The sequence below is a fragment of the Bos taurus genome, chromosome 9 (assembly GCF_002263795.3).
Source record: "Bos taurus isolate L1 Dominette 01449 registration number 42190680 breed Hereford chromosome 9, ARS-UCD2.0, whole genome shotgun sequence".
Lineage (NCBI taxonomy): Eukaryota > Metazoa > Chordata > Mammalia > Artiodactyla > Bovidae > Bos > Bos taurus.
The window spans coordinates 40,736,113-40,752,176 of record NC_037336.1 but is presented as its reverse complement, the minus strand read 5'-3'; the positions used below and the strand labels follow the sequence as shown (position 1 = coordinate 40,752,176).

At 41.9% G+C, this 16,064-nt stretch overlaps 1 protein-coding gene across 6 annotated transcripts in view; it reads right to left on the bottom strand.

Moving 5' to 3' along the window:
- Positions 1 to 295: 295 nt before the first annotated feature.
- The window catches only part of PPIL6 (peptidylprolyl isomerase like 6), a 37,740-nt gene continuing 21,971 nt past the window's right edge, over positions 296 to 16,064 (bottom strand). For 4 of the 6 annotated variants that reach the window (XM_005210818.5, XM_010808446.4, XM_010808447.4 and 1 more), the window contains 2 exons: positions 7,731 to 7,866; positions 296 to 2,487 (listed from right to left, as the gene is read on the bottom strand). In XM_005210818.5, the coding sequence (XP_005210875.1) occupies positions 2,376 to 2,487; positions 7,731 to 7,866 (248 nt within the window). In that variant the 3' untranslated portion in view covers positions 296 to 2,375. Of the gene's footprint in view, positions 2,488 to 7,730; positions 7,867 to 11,547; positions 13,603 to 16,064 lie in introns of those variants that run through there. The other 2 variants (NM_001046537.2, XM_005210820.5) reach the window with 2 other exon arrangements.

Sequence of the window (16,064 nt, the reverse complement as noted above, 5' to 3'; positions counted from 1 at the left end):
TTACATGACTAATGCTTGTAATGTGTTTTAACCAGGATTTTTGCAAAGCGTCAGTTTGATTTATCACATGCTTCGGGAGTTGCTGAGACTCTGTGGCAAGCTCAGCACCCCTTTGTTCGAGGTGTCATCAGTGTGACCGGAGGAACCCTCCAAATACAAAGAGCTGGGATTCTTAGGTAGGGTGCAGGTCCTCAGAGTAGAGGAAAAGGAGATAGCTCCTCTTCAGTGTTTTCCAAATTTGGCTGTTAATCAGTCATTGCGGGAATTTTTAAAAATGCAAGTTCCTTGACAACACTTTGAAGGTCATACACCAGGAATTTATTAATCATACATATATTGAGCATTTAGAGCGTAACAGTTAGTATTCTAGATCCTGTCTACAAAGTATTGATTCCCTGAACTCTGAGAGCTGCCCTGTGTGGTAGGTACTACTGTTTTGAGACGAGGCAAAAAAGACAGCAAAGTTCTTGCCTACGTTCATGCAGCGAGGAAAGGGCAGAGCCAGGACTCTAACTTTGGCTGTCTGGTTCCAGAACACACGTTCGTAATACTCTGCAGCCCCCAGATCATTGATAGCGTGACACAGGCAGTACGCTTCTTCCTCATCCACCTCAGACCTGAGGATGGAACCATATCACTGTAGCAATGAAGCTGTTATTAGGAAGGAAGAGAGGGAGGGAGATAGATGGACAGATGGATAGATATATAGATACTGGTTGGCAGGAATTAGGGATGGGGGGAACCAGAGAGGTAGGTGTAACTATGAGGGCTAGCCAAGGGAGGTCTTTGTGGTGCTGAAAAAGTTCTGTGTCTTGACTGTGGTGCCAGTCACGCAGATCTGCACAGGATAAAATGACAACGCTGCTACTGTCGACTGCCTGGCTTTAATATTGTACTTTAACATAAGATGGGCTTCCCTGGTGGCTCAGATGGTAGAGAATCTGCCTGCAATGCGTGAGACCCAGGTTCAATCCCTGGGTCAGGAAGATCCCCTAGAGGAGGAAATGGCACCCACTCCAGTATTCTTGCCAGGAGAATCCCATGGACAGAGGAGCCTGGTGGGCTACAGTCCATGAGGTTGCAAAAAGTTGGACACAACTGAGCATCTTTCACTCATAAAGGTAGGACCTCTGGGGAAATGGTGATCAGTATACAGGACCACTCTATTTTTGCAGTTTCCTGCGAATCTATAACCATTTCAAACAAAAAAATTTTTAATCCTTTGCCTCCCTTTGGCAAAACCCAAGTCAACTAGAGGGCTGTCTCCTGAAGATTGAGAGATCGCTCTTGGAAGACAGACCTTCATTTAAGTGCAAGAAAAGTGTGGTGGCTCTGGGCAGAGCAGCAGTGTGGCAGCAGAGGTGGTGAAAACTGAGAGTGGCCACCACCAATGCAGACAAGCGTGCACTAACTACAGAAGGGGGCCGAAACTTGCTGCTGTGTCTTGCAGTGATTCCCAAGTGACCAGTGCTCAGGTGACTAAGTAAGAACCTGGGGAGAGAGCTGGGTGAATGCCAACTATCTGTGTCCCATGTTTAGAGACTCTGTGGCTCAAGGATACGTTCCAGCCACCTGCGTTGAAAAAGTTCCCTAGTTGATACCTCTTAGCTTAAGGAGCAGCTGATAAAACTGGATCCCAATAGCATCTCAGGAATCTACTACCGTGGGGACTGTAACTCAAGCCCTTGGTTTTCACATGGTTGGTGTGACTCAGAGACAAGCTTTCTACTCATTAAAAACATCCAAAGTGTATACCCTTTTCTGAATGCTATGTATAAACAAATATTACAATGAATTTTTTTCTATTGCCTCTCCTATTTGACTATTTACCAAGCTTCTTATGGAAGAAATATAAACAGCAACATAATTCTATTATAGTTACAAATGTTTTAGGATTCAAGGCCATTAAGTACTGCTGCTAAGTTAAGAATGGTTTTGGCTACAAGTAACAAAATCAACCAACCAACAAACAGTAGTCTATTTGTCTCTATAGTAAGAAGTCGAGACATAGGTAGGTCCTTACAGCTTGAGAACTGGAGCTGATATCTTTGTGTTCTCTTGGCCTTTCCTTCATGGCTCCAGCCTCTCTGCATTCAAGACTGGATAAAAGGGAAGGGGCAGGACCACTGGCATTCTGCTCCTGTCTGACTGGCCGATACAGTAACCCATGGCTACTCCTGATGCAAAGGAAGTTGGAAAATTGTGTATTTTGCTTTAGATAAGAAAGGAAAATGGGGAGGGATTGGGTGTTGGAGAGCTACCCTACAGCGTCTGCCAGAGCTTTCAAATTAAATTTTGTCAAACACCATTTAATTAAATCTAGAAACAGCTGATCAGATATATAATAAAACTGTCAGAAAATACTGATGTGAAAGTTAGGCATAAAGCTGTCCACTGGCAGTAATTACACAATTTTGTATTGGTCTTTCATTCTCTGTTGGAACTGATTCTAGATGATGAAGAACATCTGTTCCTTCAATCAATTGCCTAGATCGGAGAAAAAAATGGAAAAAAAAATTGTCAAGTTTCACGTATACCTTACATTCTTAAATTGAGTCCTGTCTAGCTTAGCTAAGGCTACAAATTAAATTAACCTCAGTCATAAATATCTTAAATTTTTCTAGATGTGTGTACTCTGTCACGCTCCTCCACACCTGCTCCGGGACTCTTCCAGTCTGTTATCCTCACTGCCGCCAGAGTGATGTTTTAAAAATGCTAATATAGTCTCACCTCCCCACTTCAATAATCTCCCATTATCCTTAGGATAAAGATCGAAGGTCTTTACCATCACCCACCTCCCCACTCCCCTTGAGGGCGCCCTGCAGCATGCTCCCTTGCTCTCGGCTCCAGCTGGACCAGCTTGCAGCACCTCAGCCACCCCATGTGCCCTTCCTGCCACAGCTGTCTGCTTTGCTCTTGCCTCCCACTCCTCCTGCCTGGTCACCTCCTGGCCTTCCTTCAGATCTCACTCAGTCATCACTTCCTTGGGGGATGTTTCCTAGACGCTACCCTGCTTCCCCACCCGACTTATATCAAGTTCCCCTTCTTTATAGGAGTGATCAGGGATAAATTTGACACTTATTTCTATGCTTCCTGAGTTAATTTCTGATTCTGCCCTGAAGGCAGAGATCATGCTGTCGCTTAGTGCTACTCAGTGCCTGGCACAGAGTAGGCACCTCATCGGCATCCACTGAACACATGAATTAAAGGCAGCCCAAAGCCACACTAGTTTGAGTCTCTGTACTCATTCAGTGGCCACAAGCCAGAACTCCCTGATTGGAACTAGACTTCTGATGGTTCCACAACTAAAAAAAAAGGCAGCAGGGGCCAGAGAGCCAGCCCTAATCATAGAACTGTGCCCCCTGCCAGGGTTTGGGTTGAAGCAGTGGTTGGAGGGAAGGTGTGATTTCCATTTCATGATCCTTTATGGGGACACGGTCAGTGCTGACACTGACCATATGCTAGTCATCTCTCTCTTTTTTCTTTTTTTTTGGGGGGGGGGGTGCTGTATTTTTTCCATCCCAATTAGAAAACATGACAGAGCAGGACAATAAGTATATTCTCAGGATGGAGAGCAGGGAAGAAATGGACAGACTCACCTTTGTCCAAAGAGGATGTGAAGCCTATTCTCCAGATTGGTTTCATAGACACTGAATGAGCACCTACCATATGCACCTCTCCAGGTGTTAGGGCACAAGATAAGGGAGGCCCAGTCCCTATTTCCAGTTGTTCACACTGTGCCAAAGAGGACAAGGAAGCAGCTTGACTTTGGTAGTTGGTGGGGATTTCTGACCTAAGCCCTGAATGGGATTTTGGCAGACTGAAGGAAGGCAGAAAGTGACAAGACAAGCAGAGGCCCAGAGGGTGTTCTGGGAGGGATGGTACTCTGGGTCTGGCTGCAGCTCAGCCGCCATGTTGAAAGCTTCCAAATGTACACCTCCAGCCCTGGTCCAGCTTGAATCCCTTACTTCTGGTATTGAGGAGTTGCCACCTGCCTGTAATAGAGCTGTCTTCACTTGAAACATAACTTGTCCCTCTTGAATTCATGGTCTTCTCTCCCATATCTTCCTTTTTGTATTCTCTGCTGAAGTGAATGGCACCAACCATCCAACCAGTTCCAAAATCCTCGGAGTTCCTCCAGCTCTTCACTGCCAGTATGGTAGCCACTAGTCATAGGTGGTGATTACATTTAATTAAATTTAGTTCCTCAGTTGCACTGGCCACATTCCAACTTCTCAGTGGCTCTCTATGGCAGGGGCTATCATATTGGGCAGCACTGATCCTAGTATATTTCCATCTCTATGGAAAGTTCTATTAGGTATCATTGCTCTAGAATTTTCCCATAACCTCACCACCAACATCTAAATAGTCATAAAGTCTTGTTGAATCTAAGTTCCAAATATCTCTTGAATTTGTATTCTTTTATCCCCTGCTCATATGTACTGCCACTGCCTTAGATGAAAACTTCATGGCCTGCTGTCACCATCACTTGTTAACTGGCCTTTCTCCCTTCATTTTCATCCTTTGCTAATTAATCCCTCACTTCTGCTAAAAAGATACATTTTTCAGAGCGAAAACCTCGTCATGTTGCTCCTAATTTAAAATTCTTGCATGGCTTCCTAGGGCCTTCAGGTGGGGGTCCATGCTCAGCAGCATGGCACCCTCAGCCCTTTGAGAGTTGGGCCCTGGCCGTCTCATCTCCAGCCACCACTCTCTCCGTTTCCCCTGGGCACTAAGCTCTAGCCAGACTAAGTGATTGGTAGATAGGATACTCCTCTTACTTCTCAGGTCCCTCTGCAAAGGCTCTTCACTGCTTCCAAAACGGATTTTACTCATTTTGATTTCCACTGTGCTCTATCTGCCTAACTTCTCTATGACTTTCAGTCCTCATTTCACCTTCTCATGAAACTTTCTGTGACTCCCCCCCACTTTAGGGGTCCCTTATAGTGCAATTAATTCCTCCCTAGCACTATTCCCCACATAATATCCCTTCTACCTTTGTGTGAATGGACTTGTATTTTGATATTCTTTCCCCATGAAACCACTGGGCAAGGGCATCAACCAGACCGGCTGTGGGTTGACACCGCCTCCCCAAAGGGCATTCCCAGTGTTATCCTTCTGAAGACAAGGCAAGGTAATGCACCAGAGATGAGGGCTTGGATGGAGGGTCTGTCTCAAATAGGAGAGGAAATTTCTGTATATCTCTGGACTTTGCCAGCCATGTCTGAGCTTCTGGAAGCTCAGATGAAGCTGGGGGTGCTCTGTGATGACAGGGAAGAAGCATCTCCCACTAGAGGCAGCCCCACAGTAGGGAAGGAGGATATCTCTGAAGGAGTTGGTTCTATTTTGTCGGATTATCTAGTTGCCTACTATGGTATTACTTTTCTGCTTCTCCCTTAACCTTCTGCAAGGTCTTGTTTAAATAGTTCAGCCCAGACTCAGCTGTTATTTGGAGGCTTCAAGGGGGAAAAAATGAGATTATACTTAGGCTAGAGCAATAAAACGGTGCAACTGCCTCTCTGAGGCCAATAGTTGTTGGTGATAATGATTCAGTGGGAGAGATTCCCCCAAAGATGAATCACATGGGAAAAGCAATCATCAAAAGGAGACCAAGCACTCCTCTACTCCACTACCGTCCTGTAAGGATCTGCGTTGGCTTTTACTAAGGAGCTGGAGGGTATTTATTGCCTTGCCCTCCCTCCTGTATTCTCAGTGCACTTTTTACAGGGCTTGCTGTCTCACGGCTCACTGTCTCACAGTTGTTGGGTTTTCTAACATATTATAGGCTCCCTGAAGGCAGGAATTGTGTCTCATCACTCTTTCCTCAGGACTGAGCACAGGGACCAGCATTTGGTGGGAGCCTAATAAAATGCTAGTTGAATAAATAGGTCAGAAGGCCAGCCGCAGTGAAGGCTGAAAAAAGGTGGGGGGCCAGAGGGTGCAGGACCTAAAATGCCACTCTGAACTCCAGGCTGTATGCATCTGGGGGTGGAGATGGTGAAAGAGGCATTAAGTGTTGCAGAACGGTCACTGTGTGTTTGAGAAAGGTTCTTTTCAGAAGGATATAAAGAATCATCTCAGTATGTGGTTGAGGGCAGTGACACTACCAGAAGGTGACAGGAAGATATTTAAAAGATCTAAGAAATTGTGAGAATTATTTGGACTTAAAAAATATTGAAAAATGCATTTTCAAAATCAGAATATAGTTTATAAAAGTCCAGGGAAGATGGAGGAAAATGCATTATTTTAGCTTATGTAGCTGTTAAAATTACCTCTTTAAAGAAATCTCCTTTGGCTTAAAATACACTTTATGCTTTTTCAACCTGGAAATATCATCCACATTACCCTGAAGGAATAATTGTGCTTAAAATTGGCCTGGAAGTTTTCCTTAGAATGAAGGGTCAGTAATTATCCCTATGGAGTAGCTGGAATAATCTAAATATTCAGAAGTGTTCTGACACTTTATACATCATTTCAAGAAAGACTAAGTATAAGCTTCAACTTATATTCATTTCAGTAATCAAATAGAGATATGAAACACAGGAATGATGAATAGTATCATCACCATTCACTTTAGGTCCACATACCTATATGCATCAGAGAAGGCAATGGCACCCCACTCCAGTACTCTTGCCTGGAAAACCCCATGGATGGAGGAGCCTGGTAGGCTGCAGTCCATGGGGTCACTAAGAGTTGGACACGACTGAGCGACTTCACTTTCACTTTTCATTTTCATGCATTGGAGAAGGAAATGGCGACCCGCTCCAGTTTCTTGCCTGGAGAATCCCAGGGACGGTGGAGCCTGATGGGCTGCCGTCTCTGGGGTCGCACAGAGTCGGACACGACTGAAGCAACTTAGCAGCAGCAGCCTATATGCATCTTGCTAATAATATTCTAATAATTATTACCTGAGACATTTCTATATTTTAAGGGCTTCCCTGGTAGTTCAGATGGTAAAGAATCTACCTGCAATGCAGGAGACCCAGGTTCAATCCCTGGGTCAGGAATATCCCCTGGAGAAGTGAATGGCTACCCACTCCACTGTTCTTGCCTGGAGAATCCCATGAATGGAGGACACTGGCTGGTACAGTTTGTGGGGTCTCAGAGTTGGATGGACATGACTGAGCGACTAAGCATGCATGCACATTCCACGGTTTAAATTGCTCCGTAACAGAAAGTTACTTGTAACTTGGATGACTGTCATCTTTCTCTTCTCAGTGTTCATGGATAGTTACTTAAATGGCTTTGCCTCACTTCTGCATCTAAATATATATATACATTATTAAGAGCTATGGTATTATTCACTTTCATTGACAATATCCTTGAGGCTAAAGATCCACAGAAGGATGGATGATGGATGAATGGATGCACAGAACATTGTAATGGCTGAATAGTTTCTGTGTTTTTAATAGCTGGCAAGCTTCTTGTATGTTCAGTCGCTCAGTCATGTCTGTCTCTTTGTGACGCCATGGACTGTGGCCTGCCGAGTTCCTCTGTCCTCAGAATTTTCCAGGCAAGAATACCGGAGTGGGTTGCCATTTCCTTCTCCAAGCAAGCTTCTTATGAAATACTTATTTCTAAATATATTTGTCTATAGTATTTGTATTACTTTTGTTTTTTTAATTGTTTTTAGTTTATTCGTAGGCTATGTACAAATACTCACCCAAATATTTTTGAACCACATTTTAACATATATAAATATTACATAGACAAACTTAAAATGCACATACCCAAAAGCCACATATTTTTTATCTAGATACGGAGCAGCCTGTAGTGTGATATAGAATTGTGACCCATTGCTGTGACGGCCTTTGTTGACCATTCCAAGAACTCCCCTTTTATTATGAGGAACTGAGAAGTTTTCATCTAGAAAAGATAATACATAGTAGGTTATTAAAATATTTATTTTCTTGGCTGACTGTAACACATAGAGCACAAACAGAATGCTTGGTTACAAGGATTCACAATCATATTTATCAATATATTCCAAATTGTAAATATTCTATTTGTTTCATATAACTTTCACTCAACTAGGCTGTTAAAAAAGATAAGCTGGAAAGTCGTATTAGAACTATTTAAACATTTACCTTTAGTTTATCATTAGCATCATTAAAAACAAGTGTGGTAAGAAAATTGATAACGTAAAAGCAAAAACTTGAAATTAAAAATGTAAAAGGAAGTACATACTTTTTTTAGGAATTAAAGTCAGTAAACATTCTTGTATTGTTTTGACAGTAATATGCAAACTACCAATGTGATTATTAAAAATGTCTCCTTGGAGATACCTTTCATGGACAGAGCCTTCCCTTCACAGCATCTTCTACAGGCCTCTATTGTAGTCTTTAAAATACCCTGTAATTGTTCACAGGTTGTTTCCTGTTTGTGAAGGCAGGGATATCTCATCATACCTTTTATCCCCAGGGCCACCTAGCACGCACATGTGTGACCTTAAATATTGATGATGAAAATAATTTATGCTTATTGTTAGTAGTCTTTAAGTAAATTTTCATCTCAAACCTTACATGGATTGACCAAGATTTTGTGGAAAGTGATTTTTTTTTAGCAGAAGATTTAACAAGTAAAAAGAATTATACGGTGATTATCAGACCACCATTTGCAGGAAGAACCATTTCCAGCATGAAATAAGATTTGCCTCCAAACTCAAAAACACAGAAGGAAGTAATAGAAGAGAAATTAAGTAAAAGTTTTCATTCAGGAACTATATCAAATTCTGGGGATAATTGAGAGAGGAATATTAACTGTCAAGATTTTCCTAAACTGCAGTTGCTGACTATTCTTATTTTAAGTTTCAAAGCTAAGTCAACGAAACAATTAAGCCATACCCATGGTGGTTACTTTTAGCTTGTTAAATTGCACACTGAATAAAGACCTGAAATCTTATGAAATGCAAATAAAGTATTATTGTGCAAATGTATCTTTATAATGACATTGATACTCCATATTCATTTTGGTGGAATAAAGAGTAACCCATTAATTTCACAGAAAATGGCATGGCATAAGAAATCTGCCCAAGCAAAGATTCAGAGAATTTTAACAAAATGATTTTTGTCATTGCTTTTAGATATTATGATCAATTTTTCCTAAAATCTGGAATTAGTTGGAAAGAAAATTTATAGAGTTGTAACATTTTTACCAAAAATTCTGTGATTATGGGAGAACTTTTAAAGCATTAAAGGTGTAACTTTGTTTGAACTAGAAATCAGAATTCAACTGCCGATGAAAATCAGTTTCTGAATTTAATATAAAACTCATTGTGATGTTTATAATGAAAGCAACTACTACTTTACCAGGTTTAGGGAAATTGCCTTGCATTCTCTCTGGTAAGAGAATAATCAGACAGTTTAGGGGCGTTTGCATATAATTTTCTGAAGACAGTAACGTCAAGTAGAAGTTGGACTTGAATCGTGCAACATCAGTTTTTTAAACCTACTGCTCTAATTTTACCAGCATCTTTAAATAATAGTAGATATTCACTAATTATTGCTATATAAAAGTAGGTGTGCTACCTAGCATTTTTAAACTGCTGCTTCAATGAATTATTTTTTATATTTTTAAATAAATTATAGTTGATTTAAAGTATATTAGTTTCAGGTGTGCAGCATAGTGATTGAGTATTCTTACAGATTATATTCCATTAGAAGTTATTACAAGAAAATGGATATAATACCCTGTGCTATGTAATATGTCCTTGTTGTCTATTTTATACATAGTGGTATGTATCTCTTAATCCTATACCCGACCTTGTCCCTCCCTGCTTCCCTCTCCTCTCTGGTAGCCACTGGTTTGGTTTCTGTATCCATGAGTCTGTCTCTGTATTGCTAAATACCCTTGTTTATATTACTTTTTAGATTGATGTATAAATGGTAACATACAGTATTTGTCTTTCTCTGACTTACTTCACTAAGTATAATACTCTTAGGTCCATCCGCACTGCTGCAAATGACAGTATTTCATTCTTCTTTATGACTGCATGTGTATTGAGAGACGAATATTAACTGTCAAGATTTTCTAAACTGCAATTGCTGACTATTCTTATTTTACATTTCAAAGCTGAGTCAACGAAACAAGCCATATACATGGTGGTTACTTTCATGGTTATGATATTCAAAATGGAAGATTACACATACATAAACACTACAAAAACACATACACACATATATGCACTATATTTCTTTATGTGTGTGTGTGTCTGTTGATGGACACTTAGGTTGCTTCCATATCTTGGCTATTATAAATAGTGCTCCTTTGAACACTGGGGTACCTGTATCTTTCTGAATTAGTGTTTTTGGTTTTTTTTTCTGGATATATACCAAGGAGTGATATTGCTGGATCATGTTGTAGTTCTATTTTTAGTTTTTTAAGGAACCTCCATACTGTTCTCCATAGTGTCTATACCAACTACATTCCCATCAACAATATGCAAGTGTTCTTTTTTCTCCACACCCTCTCTAACATTTGTTATTTGTAGATTTTTTGATGATGGCCATTCTGACTGATGTGAAGTGATATCTCAATGAATCAGTCATTTTGATTTATATTTCTCTACCCCATGGACTATAGCCCACCAGGCTCCTCTGTCCATGTAATTCTCTAGGCAAGAATACAGGAGTGGGTAGCCATTCACTTCTCCAGGGGATCTTCCTGACCCAGGGATCGAACTTGCTCCCCTCATTGCAGGCAAATTCTTTGCCTTCTGAGCCACCAGGGAAGCCCCAGTGATTAGTGATACAGAGCATCTTTTCCTGTGCCTGTTGGCCATCTGTATATCTTCTTTGGAAAAATGTCTATGAAGGTCTTCTGCCCATTTGATAGGGTTGTTTGGGGTTTTTTGAAATTGAATTGTATGAACTGTTTATATGTTCTGGATATTAAACCCTCATCAGTCATATCATTTGCAAATATTTTATTCTATTCAGTAGGTTGTCTTTATTTTTGTAGATGGTTTACACTGCTGTGCAAAAGTTTAATTAGGCTATTTATTTTCACTTTTATTTCTTTTGCCTTAAGAAACAGATACAAAGATGCAAAGCAACCTACAGATTTAATGCATTCCCTATCAAAATACCTATGACATTTTTCACAGAACTAGAAAAAATTCTGTGGAACAACAAAAAATTTTACAGAACCACAAAATATCCCAAATTGCCAAAGCAACCTTGGGAAAAAAAGAATAAAGCTGGAGGTATCACCCCCTCAAACTTCAAACTATACTTTAAAACTACAGTAATCAAAACAGCCATGGTACAAGTGCAAAAACAGACACACAGATCAATGGAGCAGAATAAAGACCCAGCAATAAATCCATGGTCAATTAATCTATGACAAAGAAGGCAAGAATATACAATGGAGAGAAGAAAATCTCTTCAATAAGTGGTGCTGGGAAAACTGGACAGCTACTTGTAAAACAAGATTAGAATACACCGTCACGCCCTCAAACTATATACAAAAATAAACTCAAAATGGATTAAAGACTTCAATGTAAAATCTGAAACCATAAAACTCCGAGAAGAGAACATGGGCACAACATTCTTTGGCACTGAAATATTTATTTTAAAACATGTTGACTCTGTGCATGACATTAGGAATAAAAAGCCAAGTGTTCATCAATACATGAATGGATAAAATCTTTAAGAATTTTCATAGTATTAAACCAGGAAAATGAAGAGAATTCCCGCTGTGACAACATGGACAAAGTTGATAGGCAGTGATGAACAAAGGAAAGGACACAGAGCACCCGCCATACAAGTCCACTCATTACTGTTGCTCAGTTGCTGCAGACTCTGCAGCCCCATGGACTGCAGCACGCCAGGCTTCCCTGTGCTGCTCTGTTTCCTGGAGTTTGCCCAAACTCATATCCACTGGATCAGTGATGCCATCCAACCATCTCTTCCTCTGTCGCCCCCTTCTACTCCTGCCCTCAATTTTTCCCAGCATCAGAGTCCTTTCCAGTGAGTCGGCTCTTCACATCAGGTGGCCAAAGTATTAGAGCTTCATCTTCAGCATCAGTCCTCCAGTGAATATTCAGGGTTGAAGTGAAGTGTTAGTTGCTCAGTCATGTCTAACTCTTTGTGACCCCATGGACTGTAGCTCTTGGGCTCCTCTGTCCATGGAATTCTCCAGGCAAGGATCCTGGAGTGTGTAGCCATTCCCTTCTCTAGGGGATCTTACCCCTCTGCGCCCCCGACCCCGCACCCAGGGATTGAACCTGGGTCTCCTGCATTGCAGCCCAATTCTTTGCTGTCTGAGCCACAAGGGAAGCCCAAGTCCACTTTATATAAAACCAAAAATAGGAAAAACTTAATTTTTTTAATTTAGGAATTTATGCATGAGTGATTGGAGAATCCCGTGGATCAAGGAGCCTGGCAGGCTACAGTCCATGGGGTTGCAAAGAGTTGGACACGACTTAAGCGACTTAGCATGCACGCATGCATGAGTGGTAAAACTAACAAGAAAAGAAAGGGAAAAGTTAGGTTAGAGGCTACCTCTAAGAGGGAGACGGAGTTATTATTGAGGATGGGCAGATGAGGTGCTTCTGGCATGCTGGTGGTTCTTTCTTGACAAGGACAGTAATATAAAGGGTTGCTTTATAATTAGTTTTAAACTGTATATATGAAATTTATATATATATTATAAATCTCAGAATTAAAAAAAAGTAGCCCTTAAATGGCTACCCAGCCATATTATCTTCAGTTCTTAATTCTACCAAAAAATACTTTTGTACAACTTTAAGTTGCATTATTGAATATTAACAGTGCATCAGGCGCTCTGCTTTTTGTTAATGTCTGCTGCTGCTGCTGCTAAGTCGCGTCAGTCGTGTCCAACTCTGTGCGACCCCATAGATGGCAGCCCACCAGGCTCCTCTGTCCCTGGGATTCTCCAGGCAAGACACTGGAGTGGGTTGCCATTTCCTTGTCCAGTTATTAATGTCTACTTACATTTAAAGGTGATCTAGGAATTAGACAAATGGATTTTAAGTGCTGTATCTGTTTGTTAATTAGAGCACATGCTAATATTAAGAAACTGGTCTACTTAAAGTAATAAGGATAATCCAGTATTTAAATACATTACTGACTTCCCTAGTGGTGCAGTGGTTAAGAGTCCACCTGCCAATGCAGGGGTCACAGATTCAGTCCCTGGTCCTGGAAGATTCCACATGCTGCGGAGAAGCTATGCCCGTGCACCACAGCTACTGAGCCTGTGCTCTGGAGCCCATGAACTAAACTCCCGAACCGCACGCAGCAACTGCTGAAGCCTGCATGCTTAGAGCCCATGCTCTGCAACAAGAGAAGCCACTGCAGTGAGAAGCCTGCTCACCATAATGAAGAGTAGCCCCTGTCCACCACAGCTAGAGAAAGCCCTCGCAAAGCATCAAGGACCCAGCACAGCCAAAATGAATAAAATTATTTAAAAATACATATATCTTTTCTTTTCTTCTGCTGTTCACATAAATAGCCTTTTCTCTAGTCAGCCCAAGCCATGGAGTCACCAATCCTTTGAGAGTGGGAAGGATTAGGGATATTATACAAGGAATACAAAGCAGGGGAAGAGTTGATATTTAGCTTCTAACATTCACAACAGGATCTGGGAAGACAAAAAAAAGTTGTGATTCAAAATAAAGCAAAACAAGGCTTCCCTGGTGGCTCAGTGGTTAAGAATCTGCCTGCTAATGTAGGAGACGCAGCTTTAATCCCTGGTCCGGGAAGATCCCACAAGCTGCGGGGAAGCTAGGCCCGTGCACCACAACTACTGAGCCTGTGCTCTGGAGCCCATGAACTACAACTCCCGAGCCTGCACGCAGCAACTGCTGAAGCCTGCATGCTTAGAGCCCCCGCTCTGCAACAATCTGCCTGCCAATGCAGGAGACGCGGCTTCAATCCCTGGTCTGGGCAGATCCCACATGCTGTGGAACAAATAAGCCCACGTGCCACAACTTCCGAGCCTGTGCTCTGGAGCCCAGGAACCACGACTACTGAGTCTAAGCCCCACAACCTACTGAAGCCCACATGCTCTAGAGCCTGTGCTCTGCAACCAGAGAAGCCACCACAAGGAGAAGCCTTCATGCCGCAACTAGAGAAAAACCCACGCAGCAACAAAGACCCAGCACAGCCAAAAATAAATAAAAAATTATTCAAAATAAAGCAAAACAGACTTTCCTCAAGTTAAAGACTAACCAATTTATAAAACAACAATTATATAAAATTTATTTCATTCTTTTAAATTCACTGTGTTAAGCTTAATAAAAGTGGTTTTTGTGGTTCTAACTTTTTAAGAAGCCCTGGGTTTTAACTGTGCATCTCATGGAAGTGACAGTCCAGTGAGAGAACGTAGAAGAAGGTCTGGCTGTCGATGTATTAATTAACATTCCATGGGGCTGGGGAGGGTGAGTCTGCATGAAGAGGGAACCCGTGCTGTGGCTGTTTTGAATACTGGCCCCACATTCTGTCTTTCATCCATTTATCTTTCCTTTGGGAGCATCTCTTCACTTGACAGTGTACTGAATTCCCGATTCTGCACTGCCAGACAAACAGGAATGAAAGCTTCCCTAAGCCCACCAGGCTCCCTGGGCACCAGAGGAGCCAGGCCTCCAGCTGGAGAGGAAATCCCCACACTATCTAATGCGGGCGAAAGGGGAATGGATGGAGGCATGGGGATGTCCAGAGGGACAAGTGAGCAGATGAGCCAAGAGATCGATCTCCCAGACAGAAGACCCAGGCTCTGCCTGGGACTGCACTTCCAAGCAGAAAGAGTTTGGGTGATCTGATAATGGCTGTGGGGTGGAGAAGTTTGGTGGACCCTGATGGGAGATTAAGGATTTCAGGAAAGCTGCCCAAATGCCCTTTCCTCGTCTGCAATGTCTTATTTTAAGCCCTAGCTCAGAGCTTCTCTGGTCAGCACCCTCAGCTCTCCCAGGCAGTTGTTTCCTGATTCTCTGGCTTCTTCCTCTGTAAAGGCATTGGGCACCATACCAGTACTTTTATCTGTTTAAACATCTGTCTGTTTAAACATCTGAAATCCTTAAGGGTGGAAACTTTGTCATAACATCTATGTTTCCTAAGGTCCTAAGCACCATGTTGGCACCTAAGAATTTAAAGTTATATGAGCAAATAAATGAGTGGTGTCACTTGCATGATTTCATTTGATAAAGCTGTCTCCGCATGAATTTAGAAGGAAAACTAGCTCTTACTTTTCCTGTTCTCTTTGGCCATTGATTCAATATGATTATTTAAAAAAAAAAAAAAAAACAACTTTTCATTCTATTAAAATATAGACACAAAAAGCCTTGTAAAACTAATGTATAGTTAGAGTTATTGTTAAGGTTATTATAAGGCAAATACCCTTTTAAACACCATTCGGGCCAAGAAAAAGAACTTTGCCAGCCTTCCCCAGAGTCAAGTCCCTCTCCCCCTCCAAAAGCATGTACTTAATGTTTTATGTAACTCACATAGTTTTACCATCCAAGTATGCCTCCCTAGGCACTATAGTTCAATCTCTCTCATTTTACCAGACTTGTGATGCCTTTTAAATCTCTCTTTATCCACAGGTTTCCTCTCTGTCCCTTTCTTTTCCTTGCACTGTATCTGTTCCTGAACCTGAGCTAGTTCACCTTTAGGATTTCTCCCAGGCTGGAATCTGCCAATTGCATACACGCGGTGCAGTTCAGCAGGTTTCTCTTGTTCCCTGTCCTGTCAGTTCTGTGTGAATGCTTGTGTTGAAGATGCATATTGCTTCACTTTGATTGATACGTGAGGGAGGGAATGACTTGAGCATGATGAAGCTCACCCCTGCTTAATGTGCCGTTCTCTCCGGGAGAACCACCAGGTAACAATGGCCTTCACTGAACTGAGCCTGCTGCCCAGGAGCACAGACACCTCAGACGTGACCAACCACCTTGGTCACCACATGTGAGTCGCGTCCACCCACATCTGGAGTTACAGCCTCCCTCCGACTGCAGAGAACGCTCCTGCCGCCACCTCCAGATCACTCACAAGATGCAGCTCTTCCCACACCGCCTCCACAGACATCAGGGGCTTTTCAGGGTAAAG